Genomic DNA, 21,777 nt, shown 5'->3' with positions numbered 1-21,777 from the left:
ATTGGCTATATTTGGTAAAAAGTGAATTTCTGCTGATAAGGTCGCGACATGCGGTCATTTCTTCAGTTACATCTGAACAAATCGCATAATTTCAAGATTAAATTAGACTGTGTGCCTTGATGTTAACGAGCGTAGTACCGGCATTAAAACATCACGTCACTGTTTTAATGCTATATCATGTGTATACAATGTACATTTGTACAAGCAATGGCATGGAGAAAGTTGCGTTCTCATGGAGATAAGACATCATCGACAAACGAAACGAAGTAGTTATCACGTCACAGGACTTTGCATACCCCCACAAAATGATGGTCCCTGCGACGGCTACAACCGAACCATAGTTGCCGGAGCCGGAGATGGAGCCGGAGCAGTGGTATCAGTGAGTTCTGGAGCTTGGAGCGGGAGCTAATTCATCATAGAAGAGGGCGCCGGAGCTGGAGCAGTTTAAAATCTACGACTGCTCCAAAGCCCTGCACAGTACTATCGATTGCTGGTGCGGCCGTCACCGCGACACCACACATCAAGACATATGACGTTTCCGTCAACATGTGACTGCTCGAATTATGGTGCCAAAAAAGATAGGAGGCAGCGATTATAGCTTGGCAGAAAATGACCGTGTCATGTTGGCCTAATCCTTCCGGTGCTCAATTATCCGTAGTCCATATACGGATAAATGGCCGGTGCTGAATAATCCTGTCCAGGCAATTTGAACAGCACAGCACAGTGCCGCCGCACGGTAAGGTGATGTGGCCAGTGAAGAAATACCAAGTTGGAACCGTGTGAGTCTCATGAAAGAAGTTCTTCTTTTAGTTTACTCTGGTACGTTTAGGTGATGCCAATATCGCTTGACTCTATGCAGCAGATGAGAGGCCACGAAATAATAAGATGCACTGAAGTAATAAATAACAGCGGGCCCTCTCGAATATGTATAATTCTTAATGATATACCCTAAACCTTTTAAGACACCACCTCCACTGCCAACTCTACGCCGGTAACTCTGATCACGTGGGCTTAGAGAGGATCACAATGAATAATAATATTGTTTCCGCTTCGTATGACTATGCAACAATTACACACTTGACTTTCTCTTTCTAGTAGCGATGAAAAGGAACGCTGTAAAACGCTGTATGGGGGCGGACTTTCTCTTTCTAGTAGCGATGAAAAGGAACGCTGTAAAACGCTGTATGGGGGCGAAGTCACCCAGAAGTTGGGTTGATCACCCTATGCGGTACGCCCAAGACAAAGTGTTTGTGGAGCTGAGCGAAGTGCTGCTTCAGTACTGCCGGTATAATACTGGTTAGCAACTACTGAACTAAACTAACTTGACTGCACTCACTGCAGTTGCGTTATCTCCGATGCACACTCGCCTTTGTGACAGGAGAAAAACACAGGGAATTCTGAGTTCATAGCGGTTATGTGCCGACCCATACTAGTACCCCGAGTGGCGGCGTATTTGTGCTAACACAATACTTTCTTAGCACAAGTTCTCGGCAATTATCACTGAAAAACACGTCAGAATAATATTTTTCCTGATGCTCGAAGTTTTGGATAGTTCAAAAAACCATATCACAGATGCACAATGCGATACAATGAATATACACGGGAATAAGGAGTCGGACATTCGGAACGATCTGGGAAAGGCTATCAATCAAATCTTTATATCCATCTCTAATTTTTGATTTTACTCATAATTGCTCCGCATTAATCGCAATAATTATTTATTGGACGTAAGAAAACGCCAATGAAAAGGATAATGTGAACAAATATAGCCACTTCAAAAATCGTCAGAAGTGGTTTTGTTCGCGTGACTTGCGTCTGAGTTTGGGCAGTGAAACTTACTGCAATGCGGAACAGGTGCTTAAGAGGTGATGGCATGGAAGGATATGCAATTTCAAGTCATTTTTTAGTTATTTTGAATATTAGAATGTCACCCATACAGAAATAACACTCGTCTATAAGGTTTCGAATTTTCATTCAGATTCTTTAATAGCAAATGACATTGAATGCCGATCTCCCCTTAGCGCTCCATCCATCCATCCATTCATCCATATTTGATCGCCATGTTTCGTAGAATACATGAAATGCCCAGTCTTTATCTTTGTCTCCAATCGTCATGCCAAAGTCAATAAGTATAAAAACCCTTACTTCTAAATATGGTTTGTACTTAACTTGTTTCCAACTGATAGAAACATCAAAGATAAAGCAAAAACAACTAGCAGGCCGGTTACATTTGAGATGTTGACATTATTGATGAGATTATACTCACTAGATCCACAATTAGTGCATTGACAGAACAAAACGAAAAAGAATTTGAGATTGCTTTCAGTAGCCAATACTGACCAACCAAGACTGAGAAGATGATTGTTACAACAACCAACTATTATGGAATGAATGATGATCCGTGTGACGTCACACGTAGTAGGAAATTCAATATAGGAGATTGAAAAACTTCTTGCGGGAAGTTTAAAAAGCCTAAAATGACAGTTTAAGCGACACTTGTGGCAAAAAATGCCAGAAATATGTTTTATCAAGAAATACGGTATAGAAAATATAAAAAATTGGCTCAACTAAATTTTGTTACATGGTGTTACCGTTCACGTTATCTGCTATTCGTCTCCAAAATCCAATATCATGCCCTCTTACCCTCGCAATATTTTGCTGAGCTTTCTACAAGACCCGGATGTTGGTATTCGATGCAATGCTGCCATGTAACTTCAAATCCGAACAGTCTTCACCCAATGCAAATTCTACATCTGATGCACAGGATTTTTTCGTTCGAAGTCAAACGATTACAAAAGATTACAACAACACCATCTAACTACTACTTTCTTATTGTACATTTAGGATTTTATGAAGTAAGTATATTTTAGGTAAGTTTGCATCACCCCTATAGAGGTGAATGCAGGATTTGCATTTAATGCAGCTCAGTTACATGTGCATGCATATTTATTTTATCACGTGAAAATAGCAAACAAATTAACCGAATAATGTAGGTGCAGATGTTATTCCTCATATACGGGTATGACCAAAAAAAAAGTGTTTCGAACAATAGAGCGGATCCGCATTTTAAATGTATTTTCGTTGTAAACGCAGCCCGCGATATGTGAACAGGTTATTCGGCAATGTTCTAGAGCGCGAGGAAAACCCAATTTTAGTTTCTCTGGTGTTGAGTGCCTTTCAAGCGAGCCTAACCCGCCTCTCTGGGATTTCGTAGAGAAGAATGGCGTGCGTTAATTGTTTTCCGGAAATGGGTTTGTTTGATCTTAAACTTCAGTAGTTCAGTACAGTTCGGAACAGTTATATCACAAGATTGCGATACGAGGAAGGAAGGAAAGAGTCGAAAATGACTTCGTAAAGCCTGTCAATCAGATAACCACCTTTTCTCAACATGTAGTAATAAAAGAAGAACAGGAATAAATTAGGCACACACAATGCACACTGCACGAGAAAAGTAGTAATGCGTATGCAGTTTACATAATTGCTCACCACTGACAATACGAGGTATTGGCGAAAAGAGTTGCTAGGTACAGCGTGTGAGCTATAATACACAGCAGTAAAAATAAAAGCATTCTTTTTTTCAGTAGTGACAGCTAGCCTGTTTCTGTTATTTACGAGGATACAAGGAAGCTGGGTGTTTAATTAGTGACCGTACTTTGTAATAGTTGCGTTTCTGTAATGCATGGTTCCCAACCTTTTCCCACCCACGTACCATATGCAGTGCTCGCGTACCACCTACACAAGCTACGCGCGCCGAAGGCGGTCAAAAATGTTTCCACCATATCGAGCTGCCGACGGCAGCGAAAAAGAGACGAAACTGAGCGTTTTAAGGCGCAGTATATGATTTCTGTGGTGGATCCATTTGGAATTCTTGTGGTCAAATATATTGAAACGGAATTTGGTTAGGTAAGAATCCCAATGCTTTACGACTAGATCTCTTCCCACGTATAGGCCGTTATTGGTGGGATTGCCCCTACCCACGAAGACGACCTTGCCACGGCGACGACGGCTTCAAAAAACTCAAAATCCACCCCACCTGAACTAAGAACTCCCTTCGGTCGAAAAAACAGAATCTACTCCCTTACCACCTGGAAGACTTGCGCGTACCACTAGTGGTACGCGTACCACAGGTTGGGAACCACTGCTGTAATCAGCTGTTGTTAGGGCTGTACACCTCCAAAGTCCCGAATTTCAGCATCGATATCGGGCTAATCCTATAACAGATTAGCCTATGTGGCAAATTCAAGTTTTAGATAGCGAATATACCGTTGCGATTTGTAATATTTCGAGAGCAAGTGGAGACTTCATGTCGAAATTATACACCGGGCATAACCTGAAAGCTTTTCATGTTATATATGTGGGCATATGTTATGTCTATTTCTAATGAACCTTCACTCATGTAACATAGCACATGATTTTCATTCATTAGGGAATCGATATCCGCGGTAATTCGATATCGACATTTGTTATTCACCATGGCACGTGTATTATCACTAGTACAGATCGTCATGGCGACGTAGTGTAGTTGATTTTTCTCCTAAATGTACCATTCACATGAAAATCATTGATTTTTGTTGCGGTCACGAAACACAGACATCGTAAACCGACGTGTTCGGCTAAGAGGTTTATTCTGCGTACAGCCATAGCCCTTTAAATTCATGTAACCACAAAGATATGCGGAATAATCCTTGTGATTGAAAAAGGTACCGGACGGGTATATAAGTGACATTTCTGCGCGGATGAAATACATTCAAAATTTGCGATTGCTGAATCGTATTAGGCCTAATTTTGACCGCATTTCACCGGGTGAATTTAGGAGATTCGAATCAGTTGTCTAAATTGCGGGAAGATATCCAATAGTTTGGCTAATTTTTGAAGGGCGTGGGACATGGACCGGGACCTGAATGCTTCAAAATGTAATGCTCTAAATTGAAATTATAATAAGCAGCAGTATATAGTATGGATCTGGGTCAAAAGAGCACATCAGTAAAACACAGGCTGTTGATTTACACTACAAATGGATAGAAAAAAATTAGCACAAATGCCGAGCCATACTGTGCAATTACATAGGTATAGAAATAGATAGATGAATCGGATAATCGGCACTTTCTGCTATCACTTGTTCATTTCACACCCATTACAACGGCAGAAAATAATTGAAATACACCAATCTTTATAGGCGTATATGCCAGGGGTGTAATGGGCTCTACTTTAATCTACCACCACAAGGGAGTGCAAAATGTGGTGCGCGAAGCATAGCTCACTCCATCTATATGGAATATATCTTCATGTGAATTGCGCTTTCCGTTCGTTTTCACCCATTGAAATGAGTATGAAAGCTTAAATAACCTGCAAGTGCCCTTTACCGAATTCGCACCCGATACCATGGTGGATATCGACGAAACACACGATATCCGTTTATAGAGGATTCTATGCACCAGGGCGACTAAAGGTGCTCAAGCGTTGCGATGAGTCGGTATTAGAAGTACCACGTTGAAAGGCTTCATGGACTATCAGTTGTAGCTAAAAAGCTCTCTTGCTTTCGAGATCGTTCATTAATCAGACTGATATCGGTCTACACGAGTATTTTTCTTTCTCGCATTCAGAATTCTACGTGACGACAAAATAATTATGTTATGTTATGTTTCGTATTTACAGAGAGCCAATTCAAAACACTTGTGTTGAATTTTGTTACGATTTTAGACTTATCGTCCAACCCACTGTTCATTTTATATGTTGTAGCAGCAGGATATACGTAAGCCTGGAGTGAAACCACGGTATCTATATTTCATATCGACCAGCTGATAAATTCTCTGCCACAATGAAAATTGCAAAATTCAGGTATTTGGAATTTTCTTTGTATATAGGCCTATATATGGTCTACATTTTGTGCTTCAGTCGGGGTGCCACAAAGAGAAATATAATGATTTTCCTGAAAAATAACTAAATACATTGGCATATAATTCCTCGCCATCTGTTATAGTGCGAGAGTAACACTAGCTGACATAAAATAATTTTTGACGGGATATGGATCGAAAATATCTGCACTATACACTATTTTCGTTTATATTGCATTTCCTTGACGTGACTCGTATTTAGATATATAAAATCGTTTTGCCGAAAAGAGTAACCCGCGTATGAACAACGAAGATTCTGTGACAATAATAGCATATATATAGCGTCGATCCTTCACGATATACTACGGCAATTGGATCTCTCTGCGATATTGCATCCTAAAGTTAGGATCATTTAAAAATCGAATAATCCATTCCAAATTATGCGTGAAACTATCACCAATTTGAGCTATCGAAATTTGACAACTCCGTACCGAAGTCAATTTATTCAGTGTCCATTTTCGTTAGACTGTCTCGACTTAGTTTGCCATGTCGTGTTGTACACTAAAATCTGTTGAATAAATATTATTACAAAATATTGGACGGTGATGGTGCCTCATAATGATCATCCATAGCCTACATAACGATACATAGCCTACATAGCGATTATTATAATCATCACACGAACCACCACATCGCCATCCGATATGTCGCTCATCATATAATGCCTAATGCGATCCACCACCAATTCTCTTTCAGAATTGTTCTCTCGCCATTTTTACTGCTATCCATGATGAGAGGGTTAGAAGGCATGCCTCTAAAAGAAGGCTCCCCGTGGAGCGATGGCAACCCAGCGTTCGCAAGCATTGAGCTTACCGATGGACCGAATCCAATCCGTGAATTTTCGGATATAAGCGACATGCCATCAAATGACGAGGACAGCCTTGTTAAAAAGGTAAGAACAAATCTCATTGCATTTAATCATTTTCAAATTAATTATTCCCCGCATAAATTTATCTGATGCCAAAGCGCCAGCGGCCCGTATATCAATACCTAATGTTTTAATCTTCATCACCGCATCAATACTTCCATTGCTATTGCAATGTCTAAGTCGGAAGCTCACGAATCATATCATGAACATCGGTCTGGAGCAAAACGACTTTAGAGAACGGCCGGTTTCGTCCTAGGCTTTTGTTACAGACCGCATACGCGGATCATGTGGCGAGGGAAGCCTAGAAAAAACCTCCAACACTAAGGTATGAATTGTAGTGTCGATCCTGTAAATTATTCTCGACCTTGAGATGTCACAATTTCATGTAGCCTATATCGAAAGTCAGTATTAGGATTGACAGAGATATAGTACTATGCATATCGTCATACCAGGATCATTCATGCCGATTATCGTGAGATGTGATAAATCGCTAGCATCTGCGTAGCGAATAGGTCGGGTACCCTTGTTACGTCCTACAAATCGACGTCACGTGCCTGCGTCTGAAAGCAATGTTTTGCTGTCTCATATAATCTTTATAGACCATGCCGCATCAGCTCATTTCAGAATTGCAACCGTCGTTCGCATCGAGTGTTGGTACCGTAATTCTTTTTTCCGTGGGTACGTTATGGTGCAGCGTTTGCCATTTGTCGTGTTTGAAAACTGATCTACGCCATTAAGGAAGCATTTCTCATGCCAGGTCGAACTCACACATCATTTACCACACAAGACATAAACCTCATCAGTAACCTTTGTACCAATATCGTCGATAAATCGTCAGGCCAAAATGACTAAGAAAGCAAGCAATATTAGTGTGTATTAACAAACTATTCTTAGCTGCGCAGTGGCACGTAAGTTGACGCCAAAACTATTTTATTCGTCGGTAATCTAATAATTGTGCTCTCGTACTCCGGAAGATTAATCTAGAACGGAATCGATTGGGTAGCCACTGAAGTAAATTTAAAATAAACGCTTTGGTTTATGAATAATAAATGATTTCCATGTTTTGCATTATTAGAAGTTGACAAATTCTGAGACTAGCGCCCTCACTTTGACATTATCTTCCCTAGATATATATATAATTTAATTTATGTTTCAGATTCTCGAACTGGCGGAATCTGACAGCACTGGACTGCAGGTGCCGGAAGGATTTCATGTTTCATTGCGAGATAAAGACCAGCTGTACTCACCATACTTCTTCAAAAAATATTTCCCAAATACAATCTCCCATCAGCAAGTACACCCCGGACGATCAAATTGGAAACGAAACGGGGAATTATACTCGCCATACTTTATGAAGAGAGGGTACCATCAGCCCGGCTTCCGACAGAAAAGAGGAATAGTGTACCCAGCCAATATGAGACAATGAATGCTTACAAGAGAGGATTTTATCCCGCGAAGTCAGAATTTCCGGATCATGTGACTGGACAATGCATGATGATGATGTTATTTGTTACGTACCTATAAAGTACGTATTGTTGCGTATTGTTTATGAACTATTATATGATATTTTTCGTGACTAGTGATCAAAAATGTTGCTCAATGTAATATTTCTGCGTCTGGTGATTACGGTGAGGGAGCAAGAGGGGAAGATTACACAAAATTCTCTACCACCATCAGACTTGCACAAACTACTGGATTTCAAAACCGAAACTAGAACTAGAGCTACTCAATTTTTAAAACTCGCAACTATAACTATAACTAGAACTACGCAATTTTCAAAATATGCAACTAGAACTAAAACTGCAACTAGTCACTTTTCAAAATCTGCATCTATACTACTACAACTAGAACTACTCACTAGAACTAGATATATAACGACCTTTAAAAATCCGCAACTAACTAAAACACAACTGTTACCTTTGAATCAGTTTTTCTTGACCGGTGTTTCCGGGCGCACAATTTAAGTAATGTATTAAATGTGTGGTTATTGTGTAATGAGGTAAGCTTTTGGTTTTGTGACTCACTGAAAATTAGGGATTCCCCGAAGGCTTTTAACCGACAAGATAGCGTAATGTTGAAGCGTCCGGCTTCTTGATCGGTAGGTTGTGGGTTCGATCCCTGGCCGGGTCAGACCAGAGACCTGATTAGTAAGACTTGTATCCATGACTTCCCCGCTTGGCGCTCATGCATTACTAGGATAACATGGAGAGGTGGTGCAAGACTTAGAAAGCCATTCAAGGCTATGTATGCACCTTCCTTGTCCAGCGGCATATGCACATCATGCACTCATGGCATGCATATGCGCAGAACGTGTGTATATGTGTATCATGAGTCGGTGTATATGCCGCAAAAACATCACGGACAAAAATAAAGTATGTCCTTTCCTTTGTAGACGGCAGACCCGGGCATTTTACGGCCCGAGAAAATTGCTTGAGATTTTGAATCATACATTTGAATGTGCAATAAAAATATTGGCTGTATATAAATTGAACCAGAATTACGTGTAATTTGAAGGTTGTTCAGTGTCTAATTGTTCACCGTGGTGACGTAGCCTACGTTCCTAGTATGCGTAATCTATATTCAAAATAAAGTCGATATAACATGGGTTAATTTGAGCCGGAATTATGACATAAGCACGCAGTCACTCGGCTGAGGCTGCCAGAAGACGAAGTCGGAAAACCTACCAATGAAACTACCAAAACAGCAGGACGATTCTACTTGGGATGGTGTGAACCTCTTGATGGTTCAGGTTCGTGTGAACGCAAACCTTTTTGAAATGTTCTGTGTGAACGCGAACGTGAACCTCATGACGTCACGTGACGTCATATTGATAATTCCAACCATACATTTCAATGAAGTGATAGCCCATATTAATTTTCACGACACCTAGCGACTACTCGGGCCACATAATGCCACGATAATGAAGTACATATTGACGTTTTAAACGTCGCCAAATGTATCAACTGGGGTAATGAAATGACATAACAATCACATAAAATCAATATCTTCCCTTGCTTTGCCAACAATTTCGACAAGGACTTGCAAGGAATATAAGCTTATACGCCTTAGCGGTCTAGGCCAGACCGGACAATGCATTCGGCGTCTGAGTATTGCTAAATGTTGATATTGAGCAGAGTGTAAAACGAGTTTCTATACTTGCTACCGATATTACCCCATTCAGCCCAATACCCCAATCGCACAGATGTGGTTTTTATGATACTATAAACATATGAAATCAAGATTGACCCCGTATGCTTGCTAGATTTTTTACATCAAACAAGGATATCAACTTCATTGACTGGTTGAATAAGCAATAAGCATAATTCTATGTACATGTAGTGTATTTCGTTATTGATGTTGTGTCATTGTGGGTCAAGTTCACAGCAGAGATTCATTAAATAATATATCAACTTTTGTACCAAACCAAGTAAATTTTTTAAGATTGTCAAGGTGCATGCTCGTTTAGTGTTGATTTCTTTAATGCTACCAGAGCCATGCACATAGTGGGCCGTAGTTGAAATGCAATAAATTTTTAACCAAAGATGTTATAAGGAAGTGAAAATTGTAATATCTGAAAAAGGGTTTAGGGTAACAGTGCAGAACCTACCAAGGTTCGTTTGTGAACGTGAACCTCTAAATTGGTGAGTTTCACACACAGAACGCGAACGTGAACCTCACGATCACACCATCCAAAGATTTTACCAAGCTACACACCGCTCGGAATATAGTGACCAAGCTGTAACATCCCATAATTTTGAGTGTCTTGATAGAAGTACGTGTCTAGGGGTTGCTGTGATTAAAACGAGTTCATAATGTTTCTTGTTTACCATTGTATTGAATAATTACGTGGGATAAATATTATTTTGTACTTTAACTCTAACTTCGTCTAACTCACACATACACCCAGACGCTTGCGCTGACAACGTAATTCACTGCTTTCAATTCATCAGAAATTGATACACCCGAGAATATATAGAGATTTTTTACTTGGCTCGCCAAAGTATTTTCTGCCTGTCATTCTCAGAAAAATAGTTGTCAATCTGTGACGCAGGGCTTCATAAGGTTAAAGGTTAAAAACCGTACAGAACTGGATTTCATTCTACTCGCACACATAAATTTTTATTTTATCGGACATATCAGACAGTGCAAGAGATCCCGACCCCCAAAAACCATCCGCTGGCTACGCCACTGTTTGCAGTGATGGCTCTGAGCGAGCAATGGCTACACGAAACATCATTCAACAGAACACCGGTATCTCAATTCACGCGAAACGACGACACGTGCTTTTTAGTTGTTCGGCAACTGATATTTTTTCAAATGTTCAACTAAAACTAGAACTACTGAATTTTCAAAATCTGTAACTAGAACTAGATATAGAACTACTCACTTTTCGATATCCGCAACTAGAACTCTCACTTTTCGATATCCGCAACTAGAACTAAACTAGAACTACTCAATTTTCAAAATCCGCAACTAGAACTACAACTACAACTATACTCAATTTTCAAAATCTCCAGCTAGAACTCGAGAGACAGGTTTGGCTTTTGACCGGGGTTCAGACAAACCCCCGCGGTTTTTGAGCCAGTCTCAAAGACGAGGACACAAAGACACACACAGACACACACGACATGGGAGTTCTTACGTTTGTTCTATACCATCACTCAGACATCACAATACGTTTGCTTTCGCCGTGCAATCTGTACCCCGCGCTGTACAATTGCGACCTGCTGAGGACAATAATGCTACCCGTGTTGAAATGTGAATTTATAAGGATTTGTTTCTTTTGTTTCGATTCTAACGTCTTACGGGTAGCGACAATCATTACCTTCATGGAATAACAACATGCTTAACAATGAGCCACCTGAATCTATAACACGCGTAAAACTTACGTCTTAACTGTGAGGCATGAACAATGGAAAGTAAGGAAAGTAGAGATTATCACTGATTCCGCAAGTGTCTACAATTGGGTGAGATCAATTTTGGAGGATTTGAACCGGCCAAGAGTGCATGGCTTAAGTGAAATTATTGTTAGAAGAAGGCTGGGATTGATGGCACAGTTGATTGAAGAATATGATATGAAAGTCAGTATTCGTCTGGTTCCCTCTGCAAAAAACATAGCTGATGCTTTGACACGGGTACCACGGAGCTGGCACCCAAAGATTTGTGTGGGAGTCGCCACGCAAAGTCAAGCGGTGGAGGATCGTGTCAAGAGAATCCACGAAAAGCATCACCTGGGAACAGATAGAACATTGTATGTAGCAGAACGCTGCTTGGGGCGGGAAGTAAGCCGGGGAATGGTTAAACAGGTGGTTGACAATTGTAACATATGTCGCCAAATTGATCCTCATCCAGTCAAGTGGGAACACGGGCAGTTGTCGGTGGATAAAGTATGGAGTAGGCTGGCATTAGACATTACATACGTTGGTGGGCAGCCTTACTTGAGTATGATTGATTGTGGTCCAAGTCGATTTGCGATATGGAGGAAGATAACAACCGAATCTACCGAATAAGTCATCCAGCATCTAGGCCAAGTGTTGCTGGAGCGTGGGGCTGTCGACGAAATTTTGAGTGACAATGGTAGTTGCTTCAAAAGTCACAAAATGTCACAATTTTTGGGGAATTGGGGAATTGGCCATGTATTCAGCTGTGCTTACAAACATTCCGGGAATTCGATTGTTGAAAGAAATCACAGGACCATCAAACGGATGGTGGCCAGGACTGGTGGTAGTGTGAGTGAAATGGTGTATTGGTATAATAATACCCCAAACGTTGAGAATGTCGTACCAGCTGAGAGGGTATTTCGTTATGAGTCTACTCTTCCAGATGGAGAGCGGGGAGTAGCAAAAGACCGCAATTCCAGAAAGAAACATTTAAACCCATACAACATCGGAGAAAGTGTCTTTGTGAAGCCACCTAATGCCAGGTGTACATCTGTGTGGAACAAAGGAACTGTGACGGATATTGTATCGGACTCGGTTGTTGAAGTGAATGGGACGAACCGTCATATATCACATATAAGACGCGTAATGGGTTGCGGCACAGATCAGGAAAGAAGCCAGAGCAGAATGCCACATCTGATTGACTTATTTTCAACTGATGACGAGAATGCTAGTGAATCGACAATGGCTTTAGAAGGTGAACCGTTGGGTGAAGAATTGATGCCAGAAGTAGAACAAAGACCATCTCGCAGAAGGGCACAACCCGGCTGGTTGGCAGACTTTGATATGGGATAGCATTATATTATAGTTTGTTGCATTGTTTAGTGATTTGTTTCATTTCGTTTGCTTTTGATCTTGAGATCAGGGGGGTATGTGGTTTGCATGCGTTGTATGTGCACCAGGACCTGCGAGAGGGACTGGTGTGGGGAGAACGTGGGAGCGGCGGCGGTGGTGTGTCGGACTAAGTTTGCCTGTACTGATTCTGTTAATACAATTACTATCTACAGTTATGATATAAATATACCAGTGTACGTACGTACAAGATAGGCCTACTGCTCGCCAAGCAGCAACGGTTAAACTGCGTTTAACTAAACGTCAACACAAAGGTTACTATTTTAAACTAGGCAGAGCGGAGACAAATTATACTGCTGCGAGGTAGTGGCGTGTGGAACGTGTTGACAACCTGATATACAGCACGGAGCACGGCGGGTGTTCTTACAATTACGTACATCGAATATCTATTTACTGTGGATACTTCTTAAGCAATGACGCGCAAAGCTAATAGGCCGCTTTTAACATAATAATGAGCAGTGGCGTTTGAAAATCAGACGTTTGCGCTACCACGAACCTAGTATAATACCTCTTCCTTGTTCACGAATGTCCATATGTCATGTCAAAAGTAATCGTTCTTTCACAGAGAAATCGATTAGATATGGGAAATAGTCGATTACGATTACTTCGGAATTTTTCGAATGTAATCGATTGCGAATACGATTACTTGAAAACGCTGTAATCGTCGTAATCGATTAAGATTACTAATCGCGATTACCCCATGTCTGGCCTAGAGTGCCCGATGTCACAGTTCTTTTCGATGTTGATCTTTTTGAAGCCGCGGCCCTTTCTACTAGTTTTTTCCATTCCTTGCGAGCAGACTTGGATAACCAAAAAATTTTCAGCTTTTCCAAATTAGATTAGGATTAGAATTAGAGCTCTTCTTCCAAATTAGAGCTACACAGTTTTTCCAAATTTCTGAATTCGCAAAAACTTGGAAATGGTGAATGAAAAATAAATGAGAATAGTTAAGGCCTGTACATCAAGCTTGTCTCGGTTTGCAGTATACCAGGGGTCACCAACATGCAGCCACATGCGACCGACGATCTGGTTCGTGATTTTGGAAGAATGCGATAAAGCATTTTGAAATCTGAAATCGATTTCAGTATCAATTTAGTGTAATTGTTTCAAAATAAGCTACTCGGCTGTACCCAACAACACTATTCCTCACTAGCTGAAAAGACTTCGCCAAGGAAACATCGATGAAGAGTAAGCTGATATGAACATATTGCCTTGACGTACAATGGCCCAGACACTATCACCGAGGCGCTTAGAAAACGGCCTATGGATTTCCTACAAGATCAATCTTTAGGATGAGATAGTCTTTCAGCTATAGTAACATGTCTGCCCATCCCTAATATCGATTCGTTAGTCACTGAAAATTCTGGTCAGGTATCGTGCGCAGCTCTAGTTCAAAATTTAAATGAGGTTTATGATCATGATATTTCGTGTATTATACGTACGTACTTCCTTAATAGAATATTACTCCTTTTGTGGTAACCATGCCGATCGCCCATGTTATTGTGCACGACGTTGTACGAACGTAAAAATAGAATATTACTCCTTTTGTGGTAACCATGCCGATCGCCCATGTTATTGTGCACGACGTTGTACGAACGTAAAAATAGAATATTACTCCTTTTGTGGTAACCATGCCGATCGCCCATGTTATTGTGCACGACGTTGTACGAACGTAAAGTTTTAATAGCGTGGTTTCAACTGTGTTGGCTATTTTGTCTCAATATTGCTTGATTGCGGCCCGCGGCCTCAACGAAATTTCAAAAGTGGCCCGCGACCGGTTTCGAGTTGGCGACCCCTGCCGTTCTCCTGCATGGCTGAAAATCCGTTCGGGTGGAGCTAATGAACATGGCTTAAGATGAATAAGTTGATTTGTCATAAATTCGGAGGACATTAGCTCTCCGGTAAATAAGAGGGTGAAAATTGATGCAAGGACGGTAATATTAACAGAATTAAATGATCATCATAAAAGAATTCACGCCTCGCGCGACTACAAGATAACTGCGCATTGATTTTTCACAACACTGGCTGGCAGCTATGTTCGCTCGTTCGTGAATCGCGTAACGCCATTCGTAAATCTGTTGCATGTAAAGGTAGTGAGGTTATAGGTCGATTACCCTATATAATAATGTACGATGGGAGCCTCACATTGAGATAGGCCTTCCTACACCCACGCCACATTAGAGTGCGAAAATTGGAACTTGAGAACGAGATACGAAAAGAGACTCATATACGACCTTTATTTCATAAACAAAACGAGTTGGCGAAATAACTATTGCTCCTACCTATATATTGACGACGATAGGTCTATAATAACAATTCGTCATCTGCACGTTCGCTCCAATCCATCTATTCAGAGATCAAGCCTTCTTGCTCAAGTATGCAATGACGTTTTTCAAAGTATGTGCGATTCTGGTCTTAGATGCTTTAAAATGCGAGCCCGACTCCGTCATTCCCGCGTGATAGATCTCATTCCTTGTCAAACCGTGGTTGACTTTTTCAGATTTCGCATGTAGTCTATAAATTCATCGCAGTCACCTCGCAGCTGTATTAATAAGGATACATTAATTGTAGAGATTATATAAATGTGGCTAAGCATTTCGCGGTTGGTTCTCTATATGCTTACTTTATTGCATATGATAAGTGGAATAAAAACCATTCAGTTCTGCAATTACTGGAAACAAGAGAATTTAATGAGTAACACCATGTGTCCTATTCACGGGACAAAACTAAAGGTATCTTGATAACATTTAACGCAACATACGCATTACGTACCGCTGGTAGCAGTTGCTATTTATTAGTTCAAACTTTAACAGGTCAAATATAAACTTGAAATTTACATTAGAACTTGTATACCTCTGCAAGAAGCATCCGGCAAATACGGGTCATTCCGTAATTATAATAGAGGAAGACTTCCCCAAAATTTATCACCTCCTTCATAACAAAGGTGATGTATTCCTCCCATGATCGTTTGTGCGATTTTGGTAAGAATTCATTGTCGTGCAGATCTTGTTTGAGCTGAATGAAGATTGAGGATTTATATATACTTGTAATACTTTAAGTAACACGAAAGAACCAAAAATCGGTGATTTAGGTAATAGCCTGAGCTTATGGATGCTAATGAGCTAAACAGCTGTTCCAACAAGTTGCTGACTAACATGCAATGAATCAACACGAAGACACGAGGTTTACCTAGGCTCCTCCTTGCCATCTCATCAGCGTAAGCAGTGTCTTGAAAAGCCTAGAAGTGGGCCGTGCTAAACATCGGTAGCTAAGCTACGGAATCAAAAATAAGAAATATAGACATGATGTAAATGACCATTGTAGTCGATAAACGCCACGAATAACGCAAACAACAACAAGATCCGCGGGTTCTGTCGACGTCTGCTGCGGGAAATACAAATATATCTAAGCAGCTGGAAGCCAAATTGTTTTCATACCTGCATAAGTTCGTGAATTTCGTCATACGAATACCCTAGCAAAGTCCATGCGAAGTATCGCGTGCGAATCATGTCAAATAGAATATGACGCGCTGACTTCTAGTTAGAAATGAAGATAGGTCTCCCACTCACTGTCAATCGACGCGGGAGTTCGCAAATGCAAATGATAGTGACAGTGCATGGAGACATTTTATTTGCGACAGCTTCCACACATTTACGACAGTCAGTAGGTGAAAGCTGGCCAAAGCTCATGGAATTGACATTATCCTAATTGCATAACGGTTCGCGCATGGAAATTGATAAGAATGCGGGTCAATGCCTAAAACATATATCCATTAAATCAAAATTACAAACCGTATATTATTGCGAAAGGTAGGGTTGTTTGATATAAATGTCTCCGTGCATTCTCGTATTGTCTTCTACAAAGCCGCTTATCATAAGGTATCATTATCAATAGCGGTGCCCGCGTCGTTGACTCTTATCATTGTATGCACTCCTGAATCGCTAAGGTGGCTATTCCACTGGAATAAAGAGATGAAAGAAAAAGGATTGGACGGAGATACTTGATAGTATATAGAAGGGGACAAGGTGGCCCGCGAGGACCAGATGAGTAGCCCGCGAGCCTGTTCTAAAAATAGGTCGAATAGCATCTTTTACCAAAATTCGTCAGAATATTACCAGTGAGCTTTTAAATCTTGCTTAAATCATGCTAACATGTAACTTACAAATGACAATGCATATATGTACAACACTTATAATGAGGATATCAAATATCCTCAATTACAATTAGTAATATATCAACGTCCAACATGTAATAGAATCACAAGATATCGAAGACGTAGGATACGGCGCCAAAGTAATAAACAACACTGAAAATCTGCTAGTAGGCTATACTTGACGGCTATCCGTGGATTTCATTATACCGTAAAAGCAACGATTACAGAAAGTTAGAAGCATGGTACTAAACTGTGTTGAGTGTAAGAGAAACAAGCTGTGTCAAAAGATGCAATACGTAATGGGGATATAGATAATGAAAACCTGCTGCTACCGAATAGAAATATCTGTAATTCTGTATGTAGGCTACATTACGTATTGCATCTTTTGACAAAGCTTTTTTCTCTAACTTTCTGTAATCGTTTCTGCCGCCAGGTATAACGAAATCTGTCATGTCTAGATGCTGAACAGTTGGAGATTGAAATTGTAACACTGCAAATAACCTCCACCTCTAAGCCCACCAGGCAGCAGCAAACTTGTATAATTCCGTTCCCTGCATTTTCGAAGTCATCGTCCTCCACCAGCTCCACCGCTAACTATTATCATGTGGGTGGAGAAAGTATGAAAATTTTATAGTAAGAACGGAGGCAACAATATTATAACCTGATTTCATTCACAACATTTAACCACCAGATGCATATAAAAACTCAAGATCTGTGTTTATTTGGACGGGAGGGGGCTGAAAAATGTTGTTCCTCTCCTGGTTGCAACACACAACCACATAAATGCACCGACCTAACATTATGACGTCTCCTGATCCGGATCGTGACCACCGAGCGAGATAGTGTAATGGTGATGTGGCTTCTTGATCGGGTAGGTCGTAGGTTAGATTCCTGGCCCAGACCAAAAACTTGAAAACTGGTGTCCGCGGCTATCCTGCTAAGCGCCCAGCAAAAACGGGTAGCATGGAGGAGAAAAAACATGAGAGTGCAGACACTACTTATTAAGGCCGTATCGCATCTCCATCATCAAAGCATCTCGATGGTATAGGCATGAAAAAGATCATCTTTCTCTCTCTCTGGTCGATAGGCAAATTGAAATAAATGTGCCATATCTCATTTTAAAATCCTCTAGTCGGCGCTAAAGAGCGTCCGGAATTTACTCCGCAAAATATGGTAACCCTAGCTAGCCTAGAGCAGACATGGGGTGATTACTTCATAGTTCATTAATGTAATCGATTGCGATTACGATTACTTCTTAATGACGCGATTACGATTACATTGGAAAAGTAATCACAATTACATTTATTTTGCATCTTAGGAGCTATGCTGGAAGACAATATATGGATTGCGCTGAAAAGGCCTAATGAGATAACAAACTCCGTTCAAAGAAGATGCGTCATTTGCTTGTTACGTCATAATGCACCCATTGCCCATTTTTATAGAGCTCAATTTATCGCGCCCAACGATTTGCATTCTTTTCAAGGCCATAACTGCTGCACCCCAAATTTCCCAATAGGGTGGAGAGCGAGATCAAAGGGGACTCAAAAAGTATTTCGTAAACAAACATAAGTTATAGCGTATTTTCGAGAGATCTAATTAACTTGAAAATCCTCTCTAGAACAGTAATTTCCAACCGCGACTCCCATTGACGTTGGAAAATCCAACAAAATAATAAAAAATTAATCTATAACAAACAAAAAAATGATATTCAAAAATTACACTCGCTTGGCTTGGAATCTGGAGTTTATAAATAAGGGTGGAGACCAATTCCTTGGCTGTCGAGTAGCGATTCTCTACTCAGCAACGATTTCGTTACTCAACTCACGTCAAAAAGTATCCTCACACTCGAATGCGTTTGGATCGGCACTCAAATCCAAGTCTGCTCAGTTACAGATTTAATTAAGTGCAGTTGGTGTTACAACACGTTTTACAACGCTATATGACCATCAAACCAATGGATCATTTGACTTGATTGTTAAGTTCAACGGCCGCATTGACGGAATGAATGCTTTTCTGCCCATGATGAAATAGTTTTCAAGTCCTAATGTAGTTAATGTGGCCTGGCCACTGACCCTAGTAATTTACATGACAATTAGTTCGTGCGTCTCACGAAAGTTTTTCGTTTATTCTGCTGCGTTTGAGCCACTACAATATCTTTTGATTATATAACAAACCGAAGGTCACGAATTAACAACATACACTAAAGTAATTATGACAAGATACCAGCGATTATAATTATGAATTACGTGTCCCCAGCTCTAGGGCAGCGGTATAATCCACGGCTGCAACACCGATGGGTTGCGGGTTCGAGTCCGACCGAGGTCAACTTCAGAATTCCTACCAATGTGTTGGAGGTTTACCTCTATGCTCATCCTCGCCGCCTCATCCGCGTAAGCGGTACGTGTCTTACAAAATGCCTAGAAGTGGGCCGTGCTACAAGTCGGCAGATACGGAATCAAAAATGTAGAAAATCTGCGTGGTGTAAATGACAAACACCATGAATACGTCAGACGAACAACCTCTCGTAGAGGACTAAAAAGTATTAATAATATAATGCAATTACTAATATTATTGACGAAATTCAACTCGGGATTACCACCCTACAGGACTGGGGGACGAATTGCTGTTTTGGTCCTGATTCCAGCTACAACCCACGCTAACATATATAAGCGGCAGGTCCCAATGTTAAGTATATAAGCGGCAGGTCCCAATGTTGAGTAAGGAATTGTGAAATAACCATTGGCGCCCGTTTCAAGTAGAGTCATATGAGAATATGACGAAGAGAACATGAAATTTTGCCCTCAACTTAATACAGATATTGTACTGCAAGCTGCAGTTCCGATAAACGGCAAAAACGGCTCGGTTATGATATAAATATACCAGTGTACGTACGTACAAGATAGGCCTACTGCTCGCCAAGCAGCAACGGTTAAACTGCGTTTAACTAAACGTCAACACAAAGGTTACTATTTTAAACTAGGCAGAGCGGAGACAAATTATACTGCTGCGAGGTAGTGGCGTGTGGAACGTGTTGACAACCTGATATACAGCACGGAGCACGGCGGGTGTTCTTACAATTTCGTACATCGAATATCTATTTACTGTGGATACTTCTTAAGCAATGACGCGCAAAGCTAATAGGCCGCTTCTAACATAATAATGAGCAGTGGCGTTTGAAAATCAGACGTTTGTGCTACCACGAACCTGGTATAATATCTCTTCCTTGTTCACGAATGTCCAAGAAAGGTGCGGCCAGTTATGGATTACCGCGAGATGAATAGGCATGTGATGAGTCATCCCGGTGCAGATGTTGTGGTGTGCCAGGAAAAACTGAGAGAATGGCGGAAGAAAGGCACACATGCGTATATGTTAGATCTGAAAAAAGCATATCTACAAATTCACGTTTCAGAGCGCTTGCACACATTTCAAATCGTGCAGCATGGCGAGAAGAAATACGTCATGACGCGTATGGGATTTGGCCTCAATGTTGCGCCAAAAGTAATGTCTAAGATCCTGTCGGTGGTGTTGTCGCAGAGACAAGAGATAAAGCGTGGAACAGATCATTATATCGATGATATATTTGTTGATGCCAGTATTGTGGATGTGGAAACGGTGAGGAGGCACTTATTACGGTATGGACTAAGAGCAAAGGAGCCTGTGCCATTGAACGAAGCACGGGTATTAGGACTGAGAGTCACTGCGACGGCTGCGGGGTCGTATGAATGGGCCAGAGATGGAATCCTGCCAGAGCCAGCTAAAGAATGGTCAAAGAGGCAGCTCTTTTCTATGTTCGGTAAACTTATAGGTCACTACCCTGTGGCAGGCTGGCTGAGGATTGCTTGCAGCTACGTAAAGCGCCTTGCTAATGATGTGGCATGGGACGAAACAGTACCACTTCATGTGTTACAACTAGCTGGCGAAATCCTTGCAAGGGTGAAAGAGAAAGATCCGGTGGGGGGAATTTGGCAAGCTCCTGCTGGAGGAAGGGTGCAACTTTGGTGTGATGCGAGTAACCTAGCAATTAGGTGTTGTCTAATGGTGGATGGCCATGTAGTGGAAGATGCGGCCTGGATGAGAAAGCAGGATGACGGTGCTCACATCAACGTCGCAGAATTGGAGGCTGTGGTGAAGGGACTGAATCTAGCGCTAAAATGGAAAGTAAGGAAAGTAGAGATTATCACTGATTCCGCAAGTGTCTACAATTGGGTGAGATCAATTTTGGAGGATTTGAACCGGCCAAGAGTGCATGGCTTAAGTGAAATTATTGTTAGAAGAAGGCTGGGATTGATGGCACAGTTGATTGAAGAATATGATATGAAAGTCAGTATTCGTCTGGTTCCCTCTGCAAAAAACATAGCTGATGCTTTGACACGGGTACCACGGAGCTGGCACCCAAAGATTTGTGTGGGAGTCGCCACGCAAAGTCAAGCGGTGGAGGATCGTGTCAAGAGAATCCACGAAAAGCATCACCTGGGAACAGATAGAACATTGTATGTAGCAGAACGCTGCTTGGGGCGGGAAGTAAGCCGGGGAATGGTTAAACAGGTGGTTGACAATTGTAACATATGTCGC

At 41.1% G+C, this 21,777-nt stretch overlaps 1 protein-coding gene and 1 long non-coding RNA gene across 2 annotated transcripts; one reads left to right on the top strand and one right to left on the bottom strand.

Annotated features, from left to right (window-relative positions):
- The first annotated feature begins 5,579 nt into the window (after window positions 1-5,579).
- Window positions 5,580-8,369, top strand: LOC145445358 (uncharacterized). Its single transcript, XM_080323553.1, has 3 exons — window positions 5,580-5,838; window positions 6,591-6,786; window positions 7,919-8,369. The coding sequence occupies exons 1-3, from the start codon at window positions 5,819-5,821 to the stop codon at window positions 8,186-8,188; spliced, it is 486 nt and encodes a 161-aa protein (XP_080179679.1). The 5' UTR covers window positions 5,580-5,818; the 3' UTR covers window positions 8,189-8,369.
- A 6,899-nt stretch (window positions 8,370-15,268) lies between these two features.
- On the bottom strand, window positions 15,269-19,862 carry LOC145445313 (uncharacterized). The gene is made up of 2 exons (XR_013916952.1): window positions 15,906-19,862; window positions 15,269-15,594 (listed from the first exon to the last, which is right to left on the bottom strand). It is a non-coding gene; the product is annotated as an uncharacterized LOC145445313 (long non-coding RNA).
- Window positions 19,863-21,777: the final 1,915 nt, after the last annotated feature.

This window comes from Botryllus schlosseri, chromosome 8, assembly GCF_051294905.1.
Source record: "Botryllus schlosseri isolate E-star chromosome 8, Bs_hap1, whole genome shotgun sequence".
In the NCBI taxonomy this organism is placed as follows: Eukaryota; Metazoa; Chordata; class Ascidiacea; order Stolidobranchia; family Styelidae; genus Botryllus; species Botryllus schlosseri.
This window is presented reverse-complemented; position numbering and strand designations above follow the sequence as displayed.